The 26,852-nt window shown below is 37.1% G+C and overlaps 1 protein-coding gene across 3 annotated transcripts in view; it reads left to right on the forward strand.

Annotated features, from left to right (window-relative positions):
• Positions 1-26,852, forward strand: part of LOC110847864 — a 38,492-nt gene that overhangs the window by 6,733 nt on the left and 4,907 nt on the right. Inside the window, exons 1-4 of one of the 3 annotated variants that reach the window (XM_035859830.1) lie at positions 1,540-1,908; positions 5,690-7,468; positions 7,581-7,751; positions 22,398-22,577. In XM_035859830.1, the coding sequence (XP_035715723.1) occupies positions 6,594-7,468; positions 7,581-7,751; positions 22,398-22,577 (1,226 nt within the window). In that variant the 5' untranslated portion in view covers positions 1,540-1,908; positions 5,690-6,593. Of the gene's footprint in view, positions 1-1,539; positions 1,909-5,689; positions 7,469-7,580; positions 7,752-22,397; positions 22,578-26,852 lie in introns of those variants that run through there. The other 2 variants (XM_035859828.1, XM_022094897.2) reach the window with 2 other exon arrangements.

Below are 26,852 nucleotides of genomic sequence, written 5' to 3' on the forward strand. Positions count from 1 at the left end.
TATTTTTGAACCTGAAGAATACGGTTAATATGAATATTTTCTTGCCATGCTCTGTACGCATGTATCGACGAACTGCATATGCATACATATATTCATTATTTCTGAAATACAATTACTTTGATTGTTACATACATATGTATGCATATCTCCACTATAGGCACATAATTATTGTGATAGTGGTGGTTTGTGGTCAATAAGAATAAATTGATTTCAGAGACTTGGATAATTATGGTGATACTACGCTACTTGAACTAACGCCTTCCTATTTTTCACAGCATGTAATGTAACATTTAGAAACAATTTTACAATTCAAATTTGGACATTTTTGACTAGTACAAAAGTTACCCAGAAGTGGTGAGCTATTTCTGACCTTGAATGTAGGTCACAAAAGTACAGTTGACAGTTGTGGATTAATTCCTTTGTCCCATATTGTGCGAGTCAACTCGTCATAAAGATGCAGCACGCATTTACACATTGTTATGGTTCATTGACACCGTTAGTTTATAAGGTGATTTTGTTTTTAGATACTCCTTTTAATTCGTGCCAATTAAGCGTATGTATATTTATTGAAATGCAACTTGAGTTGGCATAAACCAACAAAAATCTTCCAACTTTAAAAGTTACCAATCCATAAAATTAATGATTAGTAATTTTGAGTCATTCATTTTCGACACCGGATTAAATAATGTGATGCATGATCAGAAACTCCACCATCATGAAACGCGTTCGTACATTTGTTTATAGAATTATTTGTCGATGTAGTAAATTACTCTGTTTTCGAATATAATACGGGCCCTAGGTCAAGATCATTAAGGGACAAATTTATTACACCTGTGTATGTAAAGTCTTCATTTAGCATAGTCGTCTCCTGTTATAAATAAGTACGCATTGGACACAATGGATTTATTTCATCTATCTATTTATAATTGATGAGCTCTATGACCCCGGGATGAGACCCGACGACTCCTATGTGTCATATTCCGAGTGGGTTTTGTAGATTCATTTAGCAGCATTTAGCTACATTTTCCGAGACAAGAATTCCCAAAAAATCATGTATATCGCAGAACAATTATCATCCCACGATACGTCATATTGCATACTGGTACTAATAAATAAACACACATTTGAATAGTTTTTCGAATGGTGTGGAATGTGCGTTAAGAAATTTTTCGTCTTAAACAATACCCATTTGCATTGAAATATAATAACGATCATGGTTTATGCCTTCACACAGCTATATACCAACGTGTGACCACCACAACGGTTTACTTTCAACTGAGATGCAACTGAATCAGAATGAAATTAGCAAGAATGAGAATAGTGAGCCAAACACAACAAAAACCTCGCGAGAATCGGCACACTCGGTCCTTTTTTTGCGGAAAGGCAATTTACACGAGCTACAGGATACATTGCTCACAAATATATATAAATGCACCGCATGGATTGTTGTTTAGTTTTGGTTTATATGTTGTACCACTGATAATGTTGGAGCAAACAGAGTAAAAAGAAACTGAGAATTTTAGTTCAGTTTATTAAAGAAACTTTAGCACGGCTTTATCGGAATGGAGTGTGCCAGTCATTTTGCAACTCGCAAGGAAGCCAGGCTGTGTTTTATTTAGCAGAGATGTGATGCATACGATATACATACGCTCTTGGAATACTTTGGATTTTACATAACTGCTCTTCTGGATTATCGTTTCACCATTCATCTTTTCGTTATAGTTTTCCTCGCTAATTTAAATTGTGCGTGAATTTTCCCATTTCATGAAAAATAAACATGAGGGGCGGAATTACAAGTTTTGCGTGAATAAACAAAAGTTTTCTTCTGCATAATCTTTAAAGTGCTGTATACAAATGTGGATAAGTGTTCTTTTACGACTGGATAAGGCCGCAGTGCAGGTATTTTGGGTGGGTGTTTCTCATCACTCAACACTTTGATACTTTTTGCTCATCATCCGCACTTTGACTTTTCGTTGGCTAAATAGATCTTACTGCTGCGGCTCATGATTTATGTACTATTGGACTCAAAATCAAAAGTTATTAATGAGGTGTCGCGATTACGGGAAAGGGGAATAAACATCAACTGCTTAGGTTGAATGGATGGGGTTTAATAATAAACGTATACTACGTACATATGTATGTATGTACGGATTGGTAAGCTATACAGTCGCTACTTGTCTTAGTTGTCTGAAATTTCTGCAAACTTTTTATTAGTGCAGAAGATCTCGAGGGTAAAATAAATCGCACTTGCTTATGTTACTTTGAGCTAGCCCGTGCTGTCTGGCGTCTAAATAATGTGGGAGAAGTGACTTGTGAGACTGAAAATAGAAAAGTGACAAAAAACGATGTAAAATAATGTTGATGTTGATACGTTGATCTTTCCCTGAAATATAAACGAACTTAATGTAGAAATATTTTTGGAACAAAGTTACGCACGCATAAAACATTCGATTTTGAACCAGCAGCACAGCATCGTCTTTTGCGAGGAATGAACTTATTTGCTTGCGACAGTAATATTTCAGTTTTATGAGACTTGTTGATTCTGTTGCTTTGTGTTCATGAAATTTGAGTCGACGAATTATATTTATGTTCTCATTGTCCCATTTGCTGCCTTTGTTACATTTTACAATTCTAGTAAAGTGTGCTTCGTCACAATCTGTAGTCGTATTCGTATATACAAAAAATAATTAATAAAGTATTGCTTCATTTCCCCTTCGTCATCAAAATAATATGATATGTTGCGTACATACGTTGTGTTAAAACAAATTGATAGAAAAACCAGCATTAAACTTAAATACGCCCAGTACGAGCATGTGTGCCATCAATGACGACATACCACACTTTTATTGAGCAGTTTTTAATTTTGAGTTTCATCAGACTTGAAATGAATGCAACAAATACGTTATATTCGAGTTTTCATAAATAAAGTCAAAAAATGGTTTATTGTTTGGACGCGTATGAACCGGAAATCACATATTTCAAATTTAATGACAATATTGGTTATTTATAAACTTGCATGTTGTGACTTGACTAAACTTTAATTTACATGTGATTTTTTGATGTATTCATATGTGATTAAAATTCCCAACTGTGTTTACATATCTTCAAGTTCAAAGGGATGTTATTAACCAAGCAAACTTTGTACACTTGCCGCATTGTAAATCATATTGATTCAATGTGTGTATGCAAATCCTAGAAATCGGGTTCGAAGTGCGTACATTTTTCCCACATGGCTGACACAGTGATATGCATACAAAATGGAACTCTGTGAATCTCAGGATATTTAAACTTGTGAAGAAGATCACAGATTTTCACACGTCACGGACATTATCGGACCAGCGCTGAACTTGACATTGACTTCTTGTTAATTGTATAGATAACTAAATATTTAACTTTCTTCTGTGGTTCGCCATTAAAACAGGATAGCGATTCACCAAAAGCTAAACAATGAAACGTCGTACATATGTGCATGAAAAACAAAGAAATCTTCAGTCATAAAGTTAAAGCGTCTTGTTAAGGTAATTTTAAATGCATACATATGTCAGCCTGGGAGAAAACGGAATGAATTTGCGTATTTGTACAGGATTATCTCTTTCTTACGATGTTGTTGTATTGTCAAAATGAGTACAGAGGGCTATTAGACTTATTTTTACACAGTACCAAGCTAATTTTACAAGTTTATCCTGCGTTTACGAATTTGTTTTTTTGTTCAACATGTTCCCCAAACTTGGTGGTAATTTTTCAGACGTTTTTAGGCACATAATTTTTTGGAACGTACTTAAATTAAAAACTTTGGTTATGTTAACCCCTCGAGGGACAATCTATCGCCGGTTATCTACTGCATAACTCTAATGACCCTTTGTATACTAACTTTCAAGGTGCGATGGTGGGCCAGCCAGTGTAAACATTGACTCTGGCTATTTGCATTAGTTAACTAACTACTAAAAGCGAAATTAAAGAGTGTCGTAAACATTCCTTATTCTATCGAAGCTCTTATTAGCGTCTTTCCACTCCAGAAAATCCGACCAAGAAACTCTCCCACTTTTTAAATAGCTTTTGGTCATGCATTTATTTGTTATGCAAGGAGGAGTCAAAACACAACACAATTATTTATCTCCTCACAAATAAGCTGCATCTAATTTCATACATACATTCATAGCCCAAACAATGACGAAGCCTGAGTTGAGCATCATTAATTTCTGTGATGGCTTGTTCTGCGTCTGCTAATTAGATCCGGTGGTGAGTCCAATGCATAACCCAAATCTTCATCCTTGAACCTCATACGTTGCTAATCACCATTTAACTATCGATGCACGCAAATCGAAGCAGAGCCATAGGAAATAATAGGAAGGTTGCTCTAATGAAGTCGTGTATTAATATTTAAATATTCTGAACCAAGCAGTCGTCACAGGTATGTGTGTCCATAAGTGCTAATTGATCTCAACCTTTTGTCTCACCTTCCATGTCACAACACTCTACATGGTAAATATGCAGAGTTTTGTATCATCCACAAAATTCCATCCAACAACAATAAATAAGATTTGTGAGTTCAATTACTTTGTGACAATATGATAAGACGTGCATCTACGAAATTTTGATCACAGTAAACTTAATTGTTGAGCAAAGATTGCGTGGTCATTGGCAGGATAGCTATTAAAAATCATGAAAAATAGACTTGCTGTGGGTGACTTGTACAAAAAATGATCTAAGAATAATCTGACTAACTTTTTGTAATGAAAGAAAGCAATGCTGCTTAGGTACATTGTCAGTATGCACTAAATTTCAAACCGATCGAGGAGCTTTTATAATCCGCATTTCTACGTATACACACAACACACCTCAACTCCTGTCTCAATTTAGTTTCTGCGAAAAGACTGATAAGCAGCTTCCTCTATGGAAGATCACGCTCCTTTTGACGTGAGCTATTCAAATTTTGGACAACACCCTGTCGTAATTTTTTATTTTTTCTATTCTGACAACAGTTAATCATAACATTTATATACAAACGTACGGAAATAACTTTTTGTTGAGAAGTTTCAATGGTGTGTGCAGCGATTAATTCGGTATATACTTTTGCTGCTGCTAACCTAAGAAGGAAGGATCCGTTTGTTTGGCTGGTATTATTCTCTCTTTTAATATGTATTATCAAGTTCATCTTATTTCCAAGTTTATAAATAAGACCCTTGTTCATGCATTACTCAGCTTATTCGTGAAATATGTATGCCAAGAGATTGGAGAAAGAAGCCAAAATATTTTGATGCCCAGTTGATATTTTCGTGGGAGGACTTTCAGACAAGTATAAGCGCATTTCCGTCACAGATTTGCTATTTTAATATGGAAATCTTTCATGACATCGCAATACTTTTTGGCATTGCTCTCTCCTTTTCAAAAGCCAGTGACCCGGACTGTAAAATCATGGTTGTTCTTTCGATTGCGGTTAATATGTGAGTTTAGTGCAGGGCAGAGTGTACCTCAACAGCGTTACAATAAGCGTACGTGAAAGAAAATAATATCTAATCGTTGTTCAGATCGTCATATAATTTATCATAGTACAACTGCATAGAATATTCTTGTGTGGCATTCTCCGTACGGTTGGCAGGGGAAGAAGTGGTGGAAATCTTATACCACGATTTAATTTGGATTGCGAAACATCATGGCCTAATCGTGATTTTTTTACGTGTACTTTCAGGGGGATGAATCTTTGGCCTTGTTGAAGGTGAAGTTGATCGACACTATTTCGCAAGGAAATGTGCAACGTTGTTGAATATTCGATTCGAATTCCGTAGTGAGTATGGAAATAAAATCAAAGGTGCAGCTATCGACGGAGAAATAAATATTTTATCAACATTTATCCTGTTGTGAAGAGAAGGAGACGAAACTAACAAGTTTTTGCCTTGATTTGCGAACACTTTATTCGATATCTTTGCGAAAAACACTTTCGCAGATAGAACCTCTTCAAATCAACTCGAGTATAAAGTTTTATCACCCACTGAAATCTCTCGCCCTACATCAAGGGCATATTGAAGAAGACGCTAATCAAATTATCCATTTCAACTGACTCCTTCTCCAGCAGATTTGGCTTGCGAGTTGGTAAAGTGGTTTTGAGGTGCGAGGTCAGAACTTGATCCGCTTATTGATTTTGGAATTGAGTGAGAGGATTCGAAGTCACGCTCTCCTCCTCCGCACTCTGCCAACATACTAATACATGAACCTATGTATATACGTATGTGTACATATTCTGAACCATTTTGAGTCTGGAGAAAGCAGAAAAACTGAAAGGTGTTACTTTCTCTCCCCAATCTCGGCAGAGGATTGATCACCCAAAAATGCCTTGTCACGACTACGTGTGGCCTGAAAATAGTAATTTGTCTCTGTGATAAAGTGCACCGGGGACAAACAAGTCAAACAAATCAAATCAAATCAAAAAAGTAACTTCTAGCCTGGCAAGAATATTGAGACAACAGAGTTTTCCTTGCTTTATACAAATTTTGCACTGCAATCGGTCAAAACGACGTCCTCACAAGAACTCGTGGTTGTGTTGGATTATTTTATTTTATTTCCTTTTTCATCATCTCCCTACCCTGAGGAACGTGATGGTCCATGTTGCCAGCGCCGGAGGAGGCCGGCACAAGATGCTAGCTTTTGAGTCTGCTGAGCCATTGTTGAGACCTGTGGACACGACATCAATTATCACAGTGAACACGATCGAAACTAGTTCTAATTCTTCTTCGAGTAGTCCCAGCCCATCACCGAGTAATGCGAGTGTTGAACCAGTTGTCATTGTGTCGGAAGTTCACAGTCGAGAATTACACATAATTGCAGAAGAACCCACTACTGGCAATTCTAGTCCCACTTTATTAATAGGCCAAAAAAAGAACCACAACAATCATTCGTCAAATGTCGGTAACGGTATTGTAACGCAACAACAGCAGGGCAAAATGAATCAAAATCGGGACGGAAGTAACGGGAATGCCAATTTTTTGGCTGATACTTTTAATTCTAATCATAACTCCAATATGAATAAACAGTCCGTGAAGCCAGACGGGCTTGCACTCATTTCCCATGGTCTGACCGACTCTGTTTGCGAGTCGCTGAAATTGCTGGACAACGAGAATGAAAATGTGGAGGAAGGAGAGAACAAAGTATTTACGGAAGAAGTCGTAATTACCACGATTGTCAAGAAGGCAAAAACGGGAATTATGAAAACGACAACCTCACATACCTCCAGCACAACAACCAAGTCGGAGGAATGGCATAAACATGATTACATTATGGAAGAAGGCAGCCTCAATGAGAGCAATGATGCTGATGATCTCCCACTACTTCCGTCTGGAAATTCCAGTTGCGAAGCAGTTTCCTCCATTCCAACCAACCAATTTGGTGCCGATCCAGCAGATTCCTCAAATACCGGCCAAGTCGCGAAACTGTCAAAATTGGGAAACGGTTCTAAACAAGTTGGGCTGAAGAGGTAACAATTTGCACCCTTTGTATCTTACCATAATATGCCTGAAGAATTTGGAGCAATTCGATCATAGTCAAGCACAATTTTTAAGTATGCATTACTATTTGAAATAATGTAGGGTTTCATTCGGGAGTTCAAAGACTGGACTGGTTGAAACTCTTGTGTACGAAACCCCAACCCAGGAAGAATCACAAAATGGGTCAGCAATTGGAGGAGGACTGGGAAATAATGATGAGACGAAAGCTGTCTCAATTAATGACGACGATAAAAGTGGGAACGACGCTGTTGGGTAAGTGCATCACTTTTTTTGCATTTTTTTTACTGCAACAAAATACCAAAGCATCCAAAATCTAACGCCAACTCGCCAAAAAAACACGCTCACTGTTCAGTCTCATCCAAATCTACAAATTGCCGACTATAGTATAAATTTTAAGGCCAGAAATGCTTATGAAAGATCATTTGATTTGAACATAATCTTATTATATGCAGAGTTTGTCAATGTCCAGGGAATTTTGGGAATTTTTTAAATAAGCCAATGTTATAAATATCCAAAAAATGCCGGGTACTTATTTTATTTTATTTATGTAGCCATTGTACAACTCCAATTGCATGTCCACCAATAATCTTCTTTGGTGAAAGTATACAGAACGAATATAATGCACAATTCAAGTCAAACAATCAATCAGGATTTGTGTGTACATAGTTTATGGACAGACGAGAAGATTGGACAAAGATTAAGTAACTCTCTTTGCATTATGCTCAAGCACGCCAACGATGCGGCGAAGTTGGTAGTACCAACTGTGAAAGTAAATAGGTTTCCGTTTTCGAGATCGAAATGAACAATGTTGGGAAAGTAGTGGGCATTCGAAAAGATGGGATGAAAACAGAGCAGCCAGAGCCATCCTACCAACATCCAAAAATTGAGAGATTCCAACCAACTCCGATACTTCACCCTCTTGGCACTGGGAGATTGTGCGTTTGTTTAGTTGAAAGCGTCGAGTAGTTTTTAAAGAACCTTGTCTTCCCATGAAGCCAACGCAGGTCCATTTCACCATCACATTTTTTATCTTGCCATTATTCTTAGTCGCTTATACAGCACACATATTTGTTTTCATTACCTTGAAAACTCTCGTGGAAGACATTGCTCGCTTCTCATGCTGCCATGTTCTCGCCACCATCAACACAAATGAGATGAGGATGAGTCACTCGACATTAGTGGAACTGAGGAGTTGATGAATAAAACATACTCATTCACTGTTGTCGGATCGTGCTTTATCCAATTTCAGCGGAGCACTTGAGGAATTCCGATGGCCATCATGCTCGGTGAAAGTTTTTTCTATACCGGGACAAGAAAAATAAGAACAAGACCACTCCGGTGCTCCACTACAGATATGCTCGAACCAGTGCCCTCGAGTTTTATTCAATTGTTAGGTGACTCATCCACCCTCTTTAATAAAGAAAATTGCGTATGACGATATGTGCAGGGGCAGAAAACACATATTCCTGCACATCAGGGGGAGACAATTTTGAAGGGATGTGCACACACTTGTACGACCTATGAAAATGGCAGCTCAAAGATTTCGAAACAATGGACGACAAAATAAATATGTACATACAAAAAATTGACAAGTAAAACAAAGAATATTTTTTCGAGCCATGCATTCATTCTTTGTCAAATAAAACGTACATATTTATCCTAAGCACTAAACGCTCTTCTGAAAACAAAAGAAACATTAAAATCGTCTTAAAACACGGATTGACAAAAAACGGAGACAGTTTCCCCCACATGCCATCTTTTAGTCCTGAACATTACACGATATGCTAACTCGAATACGCATAAGTAAGATTGCCAATGCGATTACCATTAAATTGTCGAGCTTGAACCGCATGAAGGTTTTATGGCCATTATATAGCAAAGTAAACCTTCCTACATATGCTCGTACGTGGTATATGTACGTACCTATACGGCTATACCCTTAATTATTATTACATGAAAACAACAGTGATCTGTCGATAAAAGAATTACACAAATCTCTATTCGGGTACAAGATGCGATTAAAGTTTCTGCATCCACGCCAGAGATTTACCTCCTTCTTATCTACAAACTGCATGGGTTGCAATACAACGCATCTGTGGTATCATTGCGCTCTCTGAGTTCATACGATGGTGTTTTTTAGCAACAATAATGACGGGCTTGTAGATGGATGATTCAGCCCCTTATGCATATGGTTGGACTCTTCCATGAAAAAAAGGTTTGCTTGAAAAAGATCGGATGGTTCTTGTGTGTGCTAAGTAAGAAAAATTTCAAATGGAGAGTGAAACATGGAAGTTACAAAAGTACTAATGCTGGGTTTAATACTGCTCGGGCTGAAAAGCTGTGCATTGTATGGATAATTCGCTCCGTGTAAAAACTTGTTTTTCAGTACGAGAAAATCGCATCATAAAGATCACCTCCACATCTTAACATGAAAATATTTTGGATTGCAAGATGGCAAACAAGATTTGGGGTGATTCTTCACTTTTGGGGTTAAATCTATGCTGGACAACTACCTCGCGTCATGTCCTTATCCTGATGTATATAAATCAAAGAATAGTTTGCGAAACTTTGGAATTCCAGAATGCTTACGTAGCGTTGTGCTCCGTATAGCTTTCATCATGTGCATATGACTTATTGCAATAAATGCATCCGCGCAGTATATAAATTAACTTCTATATTAAGGATGTACAGAAACAATAACTACGTAAAAGAGAATTTATAACGCCCATCTTAGGTCTGGTAAAAGGATTATAATTTGGCATTTTGGTCCGAAATTTATGCAGAAACTAAGTTAATCTATTACGACCAATTGTGCCGGTACTACGCCTGCATACCATCTGCGTCCTCTTAACAGTGGGTGGTAGAAGGTATGCACATTTGTGCTAATAGAAATACTGCTGAAAGTAATTTATTGAACGTGGTCGCCGTGCGTGATTATTATATTTGAGAATTGTGAGTTGATTAGAAAATACGGGCAGTGACGACGAAAAGTGAAGTAGCAGTCATACATATTTCTTGTGCTCCATTCTTTACCATTTCTTTACACTCTGTATTATTACGTACACACGTAGAAAGAATTCCCTAAGTCAGCGCATATGGCATTTTTCTCTCTCTCCTCTCGATAAAGCTGGGCCTCCAAGTTGTTGCTGCTGGCTGGATGGTTCTTCTTCTTCTCCTGGATGCACTTCTTTTTGTATTATTCTTCTGATCCTTCCTACTCGCGAGATCAGTGTGTAAAATGGGAGCATGGCAGCAGCAGGCTTAGATTTTCCTCAGTCTTAAGAGAAGTTGTTAGCTCGAATGATTATAATTTTGGGCCGAATTTCATTGTACTGCAGTAAAACAAAGCTCGTAGGATTTTAATCCACACGTTTGGACGAAGGCGATTTTATTTCATTCAGTGGCTACAACAGGCAGAGTGATAGCGTGACCCTAGCTCGAGCAACCCTCACGCTGCTTCACTTTCCGGCACGTCACACTATAATACCCGGTTTCCGTAATAAAGTCCTCCATCCATCCGTTCCACAGTCCAGCAGCATTTATTAGTATTGCCCATGCAATAACCTACCACAAACGGATTTGGACAGAGAAAGGCTGAATTTTCCCTCGGTCCCTTCTTACTGGTTGAATCGTTTAATCAAAGCAAACTTGGTGTACATATATACCAACGCGTAGTAGAAAACAAAAACCCGGCATTCTGTCAAGCGAAACTTTTATATTCTGTGACTTTTACTTACACACTTCCTACGACAGTCAGTCAGTCAGTAAAGTTGAGTTCGAGTTGCAAGTGTGACCGTGAATTACACAAATTACGCTCGTTGTGTTCATCATTGCCTCGAGTTAAATTTGACTTTCTTTCACGCGAATAAATACATTTTGAAACATTCCGGAATTTTCCTTCTCGCACTTCAAAAACACGACAAATATAAATAAAACAGAGACTGAAACAGAGTTTACTTGTATTGGTAACAATTGTACAGAGTGCAAAAAGGTTAAAGAAGTGGAGGAAGAGCTACGAGCATAAAAACTTGGATACTGGAAGTAAGTAATTTTCTTAACTATTCTTAATAAACTTCATAAATCATTTTCCAAAATCGTTTTTAAATGGTAAATCCTATTGGCTTGATTTATGTGTACGAGTTACCAGTCATAATGTACGTATATAATATGTACATATATGGTATTAATTTGCTTCTTAAATCATCGAAACAGTAGATATATGTTATTTTTGGTACACATTAAGATATATTTTGTACAGATTGTGTGTGAGACGACGATGAGTATTTTGAAGTTTTTGCATTTGAATGTTGAATTTGTCATGTACATGAAGAAATATTTAGTTGTAGTTTCTTAAACATGTTCATGTTTTCATTCCACTCGTGTGTACGTAATGCGCATTGCGTATTTCGTAATGCATCCAGTTACAACCAGTAAATAACGTAAACGCGATATGTGACATTTTCTCCAGTGCTGATAATTTTTAATAAATCTCAATTTACGAGAAGAGTGTCAAGGAACATTCTTGAGGTGACTTTACGATTTATAAACAATCTGCAATACAGGAAACTTTTGGTGCTCCAGTTTTGCTTGTTCTCTGATTTGCTATACGCACATACATATATCGCATACATAAATAGCCACAGAATTGGAGTTGGATCACCATCAAATATTTACAAGCTATGTAGTTGTTGATTTCCGCATTTTCCTAAGAACACGCATCATTTTTTTTTTGCTGTGCGTTAGTACATTGCCCGCGTTTTTTATGCCCTGTCTGATATGTTCATGTTGGTTGTTTTTTAATCAGACTGGTTTTTATGCGAAAGTGCGTAAGTAAATCATGGTTTGTTGCTCACTAAAAACGTACTTTATTTGCATTCGCCGAAAACGCGAAAAAAATACTAGAATCAATAACACGATTATAATTCATTTCGTTCATCCATATCGACATAATTGCAGTTAGTGGAAGACTTTGATCGACAGTCAGTAAAATTGCTAAAATCTGATTTACACAATGTGATATAAATATATGGATAACAAAATATTTACGTACATATATGTAGTGGTATAACTGAATAATTTCATAACAAGAATGTGTATGAATAAGTAAAAATAAATAAAAACCAGAAATTTTGAGTATGTATTTATACTCTGAGAAGAACTGGCTCCATATTTTCTCAAATTCGTAACCTTTCGACGCTCCAGCGTTCTTTTTTAAGCAATTCAATTTCGTATGCATTAAAACGAATAACGCCGGAAACAAGGAAGAATTTTTTCGTTGCAATTCATACGCTTTAGTTTAATCATTTTTTTGCAGGCATGAGTTTGCCGTTCTCAAGAGTTTATGGTATTTGACAAGTCAGAGCGTTGAACGAGCTATGTATGTAGCCATTTAAGTTTCTTAAGTTAAGCTGCTTACGTTCTTCCAATTTCGATACTTTTTCACAAAAAAGTGAATAGTTTTGAGAGCTATATCAAGTCACGTAAATACATACGTACATAAGTGGAAGTGGAATCTGCAAAATAATTAAACAAGCGGCTCTATTCACTAACTGGTTGTTGATTTCCTATTCATTTTGCCATCCTGTAGTTAAGGAGGCTAACAGATCTCCCAGTTTCCAATGAGGAGGCGAGGTCTCGTGAGAAAAATGATTTTTCTATCGTTTGTCATTCCTAGATTTCCTTTTTGTCGGCACGGGTTCTTTCAATGTGCCAAATTTTAGCACATGCTTTTGAAATTACGTGTGGTACAACTGAAAAAATCCTATTTGGATCAGTGTATTTATCTCTTTCGTAGAATGACGAGAAAGCAATTATAATGTGTTACATCATTCCAAAGCATGTTTTGTTTACGGAAGTGGATTCCTAGTCCGTGGAGTCCTAGTTCAAGCTCAACGATAAGTGCGTGTTACCCATTTCTCAGAGCTAGATATATATTTAGTCCTATGTGAAGTGATGATGCAGATACTTACATATGGATGTATATATAAACATGTATTTCTTCAATATGGCAGATGAAGTGTAATATGTTAATTTTATCTCAGCTTGCCATATGTGAGTGAAACAATACAGAATGTTCAGTAATTTCTTGATCTCGGTGGAGATTGACGCTTGAAAGAGATATGCTTTGTTTTGACATTAGGTAAGCGATATATGCACATACTTATAGCAACTCTTGTCAGGGTGTGTGGGTGAGGTGATGTTAATCAGACAAGACAGAGAGGAGGAATGGAGATGAAACTAACTGGAGAAGACAAGTCAGCAATCCAAGAAATGTAGGGGACGAGGGATGCAAGGGTGGAATATCTGTAAAGAAGGGATGATCTTCGATTTTTTCAGATATACACAAGTAGAGAGCGAAATGTATGTACATTCAACTGTGCGACTTATGGTTTCGGTCGATGTTAAATATTAGGTGCGGTTTGAGTTGTGGGTTTTAAAACACTGCACAGATGTTCTTCTGATATACGCTCAAGATCTAGGCAATTTATGTCGACATCAAAGAACATATTATCATTTTAATGACATTAAAATCCCTGGATGATGTCATCTGTAATGGATTTATCCTGCACAACTTGTTTATTCCTCGTTATCTATCATTCATTCGTACATATAACATAAACCAGATGGCCATACTTTCAAAATGTGCTATGAAACAAAATTCTTGATCAAAAAGTCTCCAGCTGTACAATGTCTTGAATTACTTGTATCTTCATGGTGAGGAAATTAGATTTGACGTCTAATAATAACACGATTGTGGAAAGACGACATTTTTGCATAATAAATACACATTTCATTGTCAACTATCTGGAAAGCGGGCGTTCCATGATTCAGTTGAGTTGAGGTGTCCAGCGATCATCGCTGCAAATCTTTCGTTGTTCAAGCCCTTGTATTATGTATGCATGTAATTTGCATATAATAGAAAAAATGTGTACGAATTTGGAAGTGGGGTTGTTTACTCCTTTGTAGACAGGTTACACAAGAGGAAAATGCATACTCCATACCGGTCAACATTTCAACAATATTTTTTTGTAGCTAGACAGAATTAAGAATTCGTGCTGGAATGGGAGCCCACATAGGTTTTCAGATTTGTATTTTATCACAAACCGTGTGGGGACAAGTTATTAAATAAATCAACTGTGCAGGGGACGCAAGATTAAAAAAGCATAATTATCATACCGTACGAATCTGACATCGCACCTTGTAAGACGAGGGTCTAATTGCCGAACACTTGGATAATTTAAAAGTTAACTGCCGGAATATACGCGTATTTATCTCTATACTGGTGGGATCCGATCATCTATGCCGCATGTGTGGATATACATATAATTATCTGTGCCTACGAACATGATGCTGAAATGTGCAATATAATGGTTCGAGTATTATACGAGAATTCCTGGACGTTCAAGGTCATTTAAAACTCGTTATGAAAACAGCAGAATATAGTACACAACTTTACTGCCTGTGCTAACAGACCAAACCTAACCTACCCGACATACATACACAACCACGTATACAGTTTTTCTCATTCATATAACTCACAAGGGAACCTTAAGTACTGTCACCTCTCGATTTCCTTCGGAATGGCTTTAATCGACAGATAATTTAGTGAAACTAAATCTTTGTCATAGAACATGCGGTGCAAAATCGCGTTTTCGCGAAATATTTGGCGAGAGCTGAACCAAAACCTGCCATTTGCCCAATGGTTTTAACATAGCCACCAGCCTTTCGAATGATGAAATGAACTTCATATAATCTTATTAAATTATATTTGTACCTGTCCGCGTAATTTCAGCCCGATCACAAATATGCATAAAACAATGCAAAGATTGGCAAATTTTTTGCAAATTGCGAAAATCTGAAAACTTTCGCAAATTTAAATTTCTTTCTTTCTTTAAATTCAACAAACTTATCAGTTTAACTGTTATAAAATATATTTTTCTTATTGCAAAAAATTTGCAAAAATTTGTAACAATTAAAGTTTACATTTTTTAAATTTCGCATTTTAGAGAAACTTAAAAATTGTCATATATGCAGATATGAGCGAATAAAGGGAAAGATAATTTGTTAAACAATTAAACATGCAAACATTGCAAACAAATTCTACATAATAATATTGAATTAAAAAATTGCACACATTGTAAGTTTTTGCAACTTACCAAAAGAAATACCGCAAATAATTTCGAAAAATACGTAAAGATAGACTAGCCTTGGTTATTTAAGTTATTTTCATGAAAAATTGCGAAGTTCAGTTTCTTCAAATTTTTGCAAATTTTTTGCAATAAGAAAAATATATTTTCTAACAGTTAAACTGTTAAAGTTTGTTGAATTTAAAGAAACGAAGAAATTCAAATTTGCAAGTTTTCAGATTTTCGCAATTTGCAAAAAATTTGCGAATCTTTGCATTGTTTTATGCATATTGGTGATCGGGCTGAAATTACGCGGACAGGTACAAATATAATTTAATAAGATTATATGAAGTTCATTTCATCATTCGAAAGGCTGGTGGCTATGTTAAAAGCATTGGGAAAATGGCAGGTTTTGGTTCAGCTCTCGCCAAATATTTCGCGAAAACGCGATTTTGCATCGCATGTTCTATGACAAAGTTTAAGTTTCACTAAATTATCTGTCGATTAAGGCTATTTGGAAGGAAATCGAGAGGTGACAGTACTTAAGGTTCCCTTGTCAGTCAGTGCAGTGGAAAACAGAGCTTATCCAACTCGCCAAGTGATTATCCTGTGACAAGTTCAAGTTGAAAGAATCAAGATTTAAATTGCACACATTTATTTATGTATTGGAAGGTTTGGTTTTTTACTTGAAATTTTGGAATTTTTGAAGTGTGAGACACTATAATTAAGCATTCAAGTGGAACCACCTGTGATAAGTTTGAAGGTTAGGATTCTCAAGAGCAAAAAGGTTTTTTGTTTTACTTTCTAACGATTGTGGAACTCGGTTAAAGAAATATGTACACATCATCGGTGAAGTACAGTAAATAGATATGTGTTAATGCCCAATGACGTCACATATTCAAAATTTACATTAATAAACACTATGCAACCGATGACGAGGTGGGCTCAGCACTGTTTGGTGACATTGAATTCGAGTTCCTACTGGTCCGCATATGTAGTTATTCAGCAATTATATTGTAATATACACTTTGTGATAGAATTTTCTTTCCAGTTTGGCCGAATGAATTCGTGGCACGCTATAATAACATAATCTACAATTTTATCATCGGGTATTGTGCTGTTTGTACTACGCTAACATTTTGGAAAGTAATCTACGTGAGAATAATTAAAAGCAATCTCATGTACATGTAAGGCGATGCGTTATGCGATGGGCAGAAAGCACGTATTGCATGTACGAATGTATGTATGGGTACATATATATGTACCCGGCTGAAGTAGTCCTGAACAATTTTCAAACATCCTCAGTACACGCTTTGTTTAAATATTAAAACTGCAAATCCCATGACCTTCTGGTTAGTTTAGATCCTGGCAGAAGAGTGTCCATTGTCATTGACGTACTGTGTATCCGTTTGAAAGGACAGAAACGGATAGAAAATCCTTTTAACACGGATTGGGTTTAGCCAGTGTTTATTTGCCCATTGTGTTTTGTATCCTAAAACGTGAAGCAACAGATAAGATTAAGACAGCACCATCCTTAGAGAGAGAGGGGATTCGGGTCCCCGGGGGATTCATTGTTTTCTTTGATTGTCACCTTTTCACTTTCTTGGCTAAGCCTGAAGCGGAGGAATGATAATAAGAAATCCATCCAATACTTTAGTCGTTGTGATGTGTTACTCCGGTCCAGTGAAGTGCAAAAGTGTGTTGAGATTCTCCTCGCGATTTTCGGAAAAAGTGTGGACTCATTGCCACCAGATTTGCAATTCTATATTTGACGTGCTTTACCGTGTGAGTTTTGTTGCTGAGGTTGAGCAGAGCGGAGGTGGTCCTCATTGACTTTCAAATTCGCAATCTTGGATTTTCATACACCTTTATAATTAGTTTATTGCTACGTGTCTTGCACCATAAGGGGTAGTGCCTATAGGGGTTCTTTAATTCTGGATCCTATAATTCTGACCTTGGTTAAGGTTAATAAAATCCAAACAAACCAATTGCAACCCACGCGGATTGCACTAAAACTAAAATATTGGCACACATGTCGAGACAAGTATATAACATTGCACCGAAACCTTCTTGACGCGTCCCCAAGCGTTTTCTTTATCCTACACCACCCATGAACCAAGTGAAGCGCATGATTTAAAGGAAGGACCTGAACTACCATTTTAACAGATTGCTAATTCTATGCACTATATATTCCCGTCTCGTATACACAGTCAACCACAGACTTTTGCCATCCGTCTTTCTTTACCATGGGAGTTGAGGTTTATGTAATTGGCAGTTTGGCATTGAAAATCGGCATTTGGCAACTGTGAATGAATGAGAAGAGTAGGAGAGCGAAAAACAGTTAAACTGTCATCTCGGACTCAGTCAGACTAGGAGTATATTAGCTTCAATATCTGTAACAGACTATTAGGTACTTACTTACTATCTATTTGAGTTAGCCGTCCAATATCATTTTGAGCGAGTCAAACCTTCACAACAAATCGCAATGTCGAGAAAATGTCGAGCCGAAACGTAAAGAAAAATAAAGATGTTCTCATCCCAATGCAAAAAGTCTGCTCTGCTTCCACGGAACTGGTGCCAATGTCAGGTTATCTCTTGCCAGAATTTTAATATGGGTTCGGCACTCGTTCATATAGATCCGGTCTCTCTTCTGGCAATGTTAGTAAACTATTGGGATCTAAAAACATCTTTTTATAGCTTGCAAAGTTAGGTGGGCAAGTCGTGTTTGTTGTATGTACATACGTATTCTTCTTCATCGTCGTCATCTTCTTCGGGGAGGGGGGTTTGCCGAATAATCTTACTCAGTTATATTTGGTCAGCGTTGTTGGTTTGATGATTTAGTGTGTTTCAAGTGCATTTTCTGTGTTTTTTCTGAAAAGAGTAAACTGTAAAGTCAAGTCTTTATTGTGAATCTTCACACGGTAATTTTATAATTTTGTGAAAAGTAATAGTTGAGCTTAAAAAGAAAAGCAGGGTCAATTGGACGGAATTACTGAATGGGTTCCTTGATGAAGGCAATTTTGGTTTATTAGAAAGTAGTCAGGGAAGAAGAGGGTTAATCGTTTACATTTTTGTGATGGTTTACGTTATACAGCACAGCTCGACACACCTCAAACTAGCTTTGGCTTTGATGCATATAGTAAATTGTGAATTCGTTTTCCAAATTACGAATGGTTTTACAACGTCGCAATGGTGCATTTCATCCCTAAATTAAACTTTCAACCCAAGCCACGTTCCTTTCCGCTCATAAAAATGCATGAGCTACAGATATGAAGTTTACTGCAAGTTTGGTGCAATCTATCTCCGGTGCAGTGAAAAATCAGTGTTAGTCAGTGTTTCACCTTGCATAAAACACCACTTCTGTCTGAAATGCAGTCTCCCAGCAGATTTACAGCATCATTACATATTACTTTACAAGGAGACAAAAATCATATACATAACTTGTGTAATAAATAAGGGTAACTTGGATTCACTTCCGTTCGCTCATTCAACCAACGCCTTTCATTCTACATAAACCCCACCGCTGTCTATCCTGCGTTTTTTATATTTACCATCCCCTTTCGCAAAGTTCAGGTTGTTTTAAGGATTAGACGTAAGGATTCTCGCTAATAAAGGTTTAGATTGATTCAGTCACTCGTTGAAGAACGTACTTCTTTACGTATAAAAGTAGCTACAATTTGTCGCACGCCCAAACATGCATTAAATGGTAATAATAAACCGGGTGGCAGTTACCAAATAAAAAATTAGCCTAGTAATAAACCAAGTTTGTTTGTTACATTTTTTTATTACAGGACACAGAAGCTGTTGCGGCATTAAATAATACCAACTCTAGGGAACAGGTGTTGGGATAATAATTGATAACTTGAATTACCGCATAATACGTACTTGGCGTAAAAGTGACTTCATTATTACTAGGAAGAGCGGACTGCACAGTTAGAATTGCTTTCATACATAACAGCAAAGAACAAGATAAAGCATTGTAGTGCATACACAGATAGTCAGTTTTACAGGGATACCTTACATGTACATATGATGAACATTATCATTGGTAGACTGCGAAATGCATACGCTGCGGCGGACAAAGTACATGAGTTCTCATTGAGTGACTGAAATTGAAAGTTGACCCAGATTGATTGGTTGCGATGATAATTCGCATCGCATCGTGTGTAATATAATGTGAATAGCAGAGTAGATTGAAATGAAGTAAAGCGCAACAGGCATTTATTGTCGGAATTGAATTGAAGTTGGTTGCAAATTGATCAGTAGTAGCAAAAGGCAGATCGTGTTGTTGTGCTCTTGTGGGTGACGTTGATAGTGTCATCATCGCATTTTTACTCAAATGGACTGGAGCCACTTTATCTGTATAAAGTTGTTCTGGTTCAATGAAGTTGTTCATTTAATGGACACAGTGGGTTAACGATACATAATCGCGTTTATCTGCAGCTATTACTCCAAAAATAAGTTTTAATATTTGTTTTGGGTTGTTATTCAGGAATTTAAAGCCAAATTCTCAGACGCATTGTAATGTAAACGTGTGAAGAAAAACTTTGATCTACATGAACTGGAAATTGGAGGTGTATTTACCAAACTGAATTTTGCAGCTCCATGATAAAATTTCTAGAACGTGGTTAATTAATTACCTAAATGTATTGCGCTGGGATGGAATAAAATGTGGAAGTGAACCAAGTGAATTACAAAGTGCTCGAGCAATTGTTAGCCATCCTGACAATTCATTGGCACAGCGTGACATCAATAATTTGTCTCCAGCTGGGAATTTTATTGGGAAAAATGTTCTGCAAGTGATAATTTCACAACTCTATATTGTTCCAGTATTATGAACGTATTATGTGCATGAAATGATTACAATTAAGCCCGAGTGGATATAAATGAACAATCGATACTGATGTCAATTCTCTTATTGATCTGATCGGGAAAAAATGCAAATTTCTCCTCAATCGCCACCCTTAATTTTAGACCTGGATCCAAAGTACGTTTAATTTATCTCGCCTCGTAGCTTAATGATCTATTGTTACGATAATCTTACTGCCTGTTTGTTATTAATTCTTGATTAAGCCGAATATGCAATCTCTTCGTTTTTGCTCATAAAGTCGGACTCACAATGAGATTCTAATTGAGTTAGATGATTGACTAATTGGATGGAAAAGAATGTTTTGTATCATGCAAGGGGCAATTAAACTTGAGTTAATTACATACGAGGAAACTGAGATAACATCGAGCACGTGCAGTTCTCCTACCCTGTAATTATGTGAAAGAAATCCAATTTGTCTGCAGATTGAGTTATTAAGAGATTATCTTTTTGCTCTCAATTCGGTATATTTCACAGGAAAATTTTCATTTGCGTATAACTGTTTCTGAATTGTTTCTATGCGCCTATGGTAAAGAGGCCATTATGATATTTTTTAGCAAAAATGATTGAAAGAAGAATGATAATGTAACCCAATAAATTAAAATAGAGTACAATTTCTTAAAGAACGTCCAATCTCCTCCAAAATATTCAATGCAGCTCAGACTATCGTAACATAAAATTTCAGACGGCACATTATAAAACAACAGAATTGTATGCAAACGTGTCATTGGTTTAACGTATTCGATGCAACAAATTGGTGTATAAAATATCGTATTTGAATTTGTTGTTGAAAAACAATGATGCATAGTTTTCCACAGTCACTAAAGATTGATTAAATATATTCCCTCTGATAAGCCGGTTGGTATATTACGTATGCGTCCTTGATTTAAATTAGATTAAGTAATAGAGGGAGGTTTGCCAAGAAATCTGGTAAAATTTTGGCCATGAACAGGATGACGTATTTAAATCACATCGTGTAAACATAGCAAAGAGCAGCAGCTTGCACTTGAGATTAGCTATTACTCAAGCCGAGCTAAAAACTACTCTGTATTCTTGTATAAAATCCATGCAGCTTGTGAGTCGAGTACATAGAATAAAGAAAAATAGGAGCTGTATATAATTTGGGTCGGGGAAAGGTGACTTCCGGAGAATAAAGGGCATAAATAGCAGGGTGTTATATTCTCTGACGTCTGCTAAGATTTACTTAGCGTCGGAAATTTTTAATTCATTGCCAGGCCTCGGCTCTGACTATGTACACAGAAATATGGCTATCGAAGAAAAAGCTTACACATGCAGTTCATGTAAATATGGAGGTGGACTGTTTTTTGTGCTGCAGCACAGCTACAAGTATTAGTTTAAACTGAGAAATGTAACCAAATTACTCGGAATGCAACGCCTGGTTGTACAATCACTAGGTGGAGAAAGTCGTTATACATATGTAAATACAGCCTAATGCCTAATGTGGCGTGCGTGCAATAACAATATCTGGGAAAATATTTTACATTTGGTATGGTTTTACTAGCACTTTATCAATCACACGACTTGACTAACTGGCTGTCAGTTTTGTAAGCAATATGTGCTTGAAGTTTACATAGTTTAGTTTTTCTCAAGAACCCAAAATCACTAACTCTTAGCACACTCGAAGTCATCAGTTGTGGTGGTGAGACAGTGCAAGTAGCATCATTCGCATTCTTGATCCTTTAACTTGGCACACATTCTGGACATGAACTTTGAGATTGCAGTAGGAATTTAGGTAGCATTTGACCAAAGCCTACTAAATATCACGAGAAGGAAAGTGGCACGGAGAGTAATCATCCTACATACATATATTTATATCCGTACATACAATATCGTGGTAATCTTGATGGGATTTTATAAAAATTATGTATTAATTGATTAATTTAGGGGCTCAACTGGAGGTTCGAGACCACCATCCCGTGTCCGTGTGACCTTTTTTGAGTCGGAGAAGCCGTTAGCAGTGAGCTCACCCGAGTCAGATATCCTTGACTTTGATTTGAGTAACATGACGCTACCTGGAAGCCCCAACGCGGTGGACCATCCCCCCAACTACAACCGACAGATGAGGTTTGTGAACATTTCGAATTTTTTAATTTTTCCAGTAAATTCCATCCGTACGGATTCATGTATGTCAGGCATATAAATCTCGTAGATCGCATGTATTGTATGAAATAAATTGGAATGACTAACTTTTCATTGCTGAGCATGATCTCCCAATTTTCAATGAATAACTCAAGTTTCATGAAAATGTGTTTAGTGCATTTTTTAGTAAGTTAGGTGAAATTATTTATATAAATATATTGTTAAAAAGATTCCTTAACAAGGAATTCTTTACAATTGATTCTGGACTTGTATTTTCTCGTTGGTCATCTATGACAATACTGAATTTTATAAATTATTGTTCACTCGGTTTGTATACTTTTCAAATATTGGGCATGTGCAAGGCAATGAGAATCTTGCGACCCTTGCTTGTCCATTGTTGTCACTATTTGCTTTCCTGGACTGTTTTTCTTTCCCATTGCGCAATCCAAGACTTTAGTATCCTTCAGTGAAGTAAACCAAATCGGGTAATACCAAGGTGTAGGCTGAAATGAATGGGAAAAGGAATTCCGACCGAAACATTAACCAGAGTGCTTTGCTGGTGACCAGCAAAATTTATTTGTTTTGGGCTGATAAAGGCCAAGCTGTCGGCGTATTTCACACCACAAGTCTTAAAACTACTACAAGCCGTAAGCATTCCAAACTATCAAATCTATTTTTTGGACTCGACTAGTATTCAAGGTTTGGCCCATATGCCACGACTTCATCTGCTTTAAATAGCAATCTTTTCTTCGAACGTAACAGACGAAGGCTGAACCACACCCTTTTCGTATATCTGTGTGGAACTAGACTTAAATATGCTTAAATAGGCAGACTGTTGTGCTACATTTATATAGTATGTCTACATATAACTATGTATAGGGCACCCAAGCAATACATATACACGTGCTGCTGACTATATGTATTATATGCGGGTTGTAAGAGAGGAAACAGATGAACCGGATATTTAATAACCCCAAAATTCATGTCCTGTAGCTTTTGCCTCATGATCCTGAATCCGATGCTATTAGTTGGTAGTTATCTGTCGTGACGAATGTGTTTGCGTTGAGCCCCCATTATGCCTTTTGGAAAGATTCGGAATGTTTATTGAATTTGAGCACGTGAAGATATTTCTCTGGGACTAGTTAAGGATTGCCTGTTCCGGACAATGAATTGCTGAGGAGCTGGGAACTGACTTGTGAGCTCGTTAATATAATGGTGGGCAGAAACCCGAACCGGAGTATGCATTATTTGTCCATGGGTCAATAGGAAGTGGTGAAGTGATCAATAACTTCATCATTAGGCGGATAATTCTTGAAAAGACAAGACCACGAAGGTCTTTTTCAAAAATTCAGACATGTGTGTATAGGCTACAACCATGTTTCGAACAATGCTATGCTTTTGGCCTTCACCTTTATCTTCAGATTTCCCTTTGTTGACATTACGGATTTCTTTATGCTTTTGAGGTGTTTACATTACATACTCATCATTCTAGTCAGCCATAATATCCTGTCAAACATACGTACAATATACTTAAAAGCAATACATATATCGAGTACAATTGTTTGTATATTGTGCAAATGGTTTGCATAATCTATATTTGGAATCCACTGTTCCGGGACGACTTGGGTCTTATCAAATGGACGTCGATATCTAAGCTCCTTAAATCATTGATGTCTATCATGGCAGACTATTTTGTTATACGTACGTCCTTGCTTAATCGAAAAATCAATGGACAGAGGTAGTGAATGTAGCATAATGGGATCTTTTAGTATCCATTAACTTAATTGTCCGCTGTATTTTGTGAAGACATCCAGCACCGGAAAACGGAGCGAGTTTCCCCAAACTAGATATATTCGGAACCTTTAACCAAATGATTCCGAATGATTGATGTTAGAGTTAAGTTAGCAATTTCATTATTTACGTACTTGTGCCGACAACATAATTTCATCAGTACGTATATATTACGAGGTAGTTCTTGGTTATTCTCCAAAAATTGACTCTGAAAGTCTGATTTCGTTGATTCATCAAAATCAATTCAATCGCCGAGAGGAGCAAAGCGACGCCATTATTTGACATCATTTCCATATAACTTCATATCTCCGTACGATTCATTTTGACATGTAACAAATTGCATGCCAGGTTGCCAAAGTCCGGGCGTTATTGCCAGAAGCGGCCTTCATTTCAATAAAGTAAACATGCATTTGGTTCAGAAGGTTAAGTATAAATCCGTCATAAATAAGATTATTGCATGTATGTTGACCGTAAAGCCGGGCTTTTACGACGTAACTCTGCTGTAGCCCTTCCTTCCCCGAATTCATCAGCTTATTGCACTTTAACTCTGCTGCTTCAGAATCAGAATCGAGGTGATCAGGTCAGTGATTCTTTCCTTTCTTTACCTTCAAATACTTTCTCCGCCCATGGTCGTAAATATAAATGTGAGAGAACTGTGAGTGATTCCGTACTTGGGACAGAGTTGTGTGGTAAAGTAGGCTCGACGTAACCGCTATTATTGCTGCACATGAGATACGACCTAGATGTTTACCTCTTCTAGAAAGTAACGGATGGGTGGGTGGACCGAGCTCGTCCGACTCTAGACCCAGAACGCACTAAGAGGATAAAGGAAGGGTGAACATGCGCGATGAAAATATAGCAAAATTTACCACCACACACAATAACACTACTGCACTATTTCTCTTTACATGGTTCGAAGAGGACCACTTTCTCCGTGAGTCGTCCCCACTTGAACAGAGTGCAAAAGTATCGTCGGCGTTTCACTCTTGGGTGAAATCCTGTCTTCGATTCCACGCTGCCTGCTCCTTGCCTCATTGCATTATTACACGCGTAGAGAGGAGCTCTACTTTCTCCTCGTGAAAGTGTGTGCTCGACACTCCTGCGTACGTATTTAGATACTTGGACCATTGAAACATATCTGTCTTTTCCTCTCTCTGCAAGATTCTGTCCCAGGTTACAGTTCAATTTGGGCATAGGAAATGGTTGTCAGTGTCTCTGCAACAGTTCAATTTTCCGTCACTTTACGGGACTAATCAGTGAAACACATCATATTTTGCTAGAATACATACGAGTGAATTTCAGGAAATGTGCTATAAAATTCAATTTGACGCAAGAAACAGTTACACAGCAGTTTAATAATAAATATTTGATATAGATTTAATTAAGCAAGTAAATCGTCAAAATTGCCCAAGGTTTGTACGTAAATAAATTGCATTTTGCATGCATTGCGTTGCTGCTGGTGGGAATATTATGGAACCTGCGTGACTAACACAACACACAAGCTCAAGTAGAATATGGTGACATACTTTTGATCTTTGCAAGCAAGGCTGATGTCAGTTATTAAAATATATGGGGACATTATTGTAAGACAGACTTTTAAGCAGATAATTTAATCTGTCAAGATGTCATACCTCTATTTATTTGTGGACAGAATTTGTCTTGTAATTGCGTTGTAATCTTTACATTGCGTTGGCCCACAAGGACTGGAGACTGGTTCATATGTATTTATTTAGTTTAGATAATCTGTTGAGTTTACTGGATTATTGTTACGTGCTGACGGATGACAACGAGGTGAAGTTATAAAACCAAGCCAAGTGTCAACGCGTCGGTATATGCATACTTGAATCCATCAGTTGTTGACATCTTTGCTGGCATCCAAGATTTGGGTTATGTTTTAGGGTCAATTGTGAAGGAAGTGTTTTGACTGATTTGCCACATCAATAATGATCACGCTCTCCGGGTTGTTTTAGAGGCTACACTGCTTTCTTTTGGGATAAACATAATGTTATATGCATGGATTACGTAGGCATGCATGTAACGTTATAGATTGCGCTGCATATGACGTCCGCCCAATATCTACACTAGTATTTTTCTGCAGATTACAATTTTAATACGGTTCCTATTGAACATGCGATAGATGTAAATCTACACTGTCAGGGATGAAATTGAGGTTGTCAACAATTCGAGTAGAAAACTAGCCGGTTAAACATATCGTTGTGGCAGAGGCCGGATGTGCACATATTTGTCCAATAAATGCTTGCTCATTGAACATGAAACTGAAAGAGAGAAATGCAACAACATTTAAATAGAGCATGGCTGCATAAATCACGTTCAATCTCATTCTACCAATCGAAAATAAAATGAGACAACCGAATGCAGTGAGAAGTACTTTTTTGCAACAAACCAAATTCTAGTATCAAAGTCAAAGCTTGACAACTCTATTAAAATAGCACACAGTTGATAACAAGC

The sequence above is a fragment of the Folsomia candida genome, unplaced genomic scaffold (assembly GCF_002217175.1).
Source record: "Folsomia candida strain VU population unplaced genomic scaffold, ASM221717v1 Fcan01_Sc001, whole genome shotgun sequence".
Taxonomy (NCBI): Eukaryota; Metazoa; Arthropoda; class Collembola; order Entomobryomorpha; family Isotomidae; genus Folsomia; species Folsomia candida.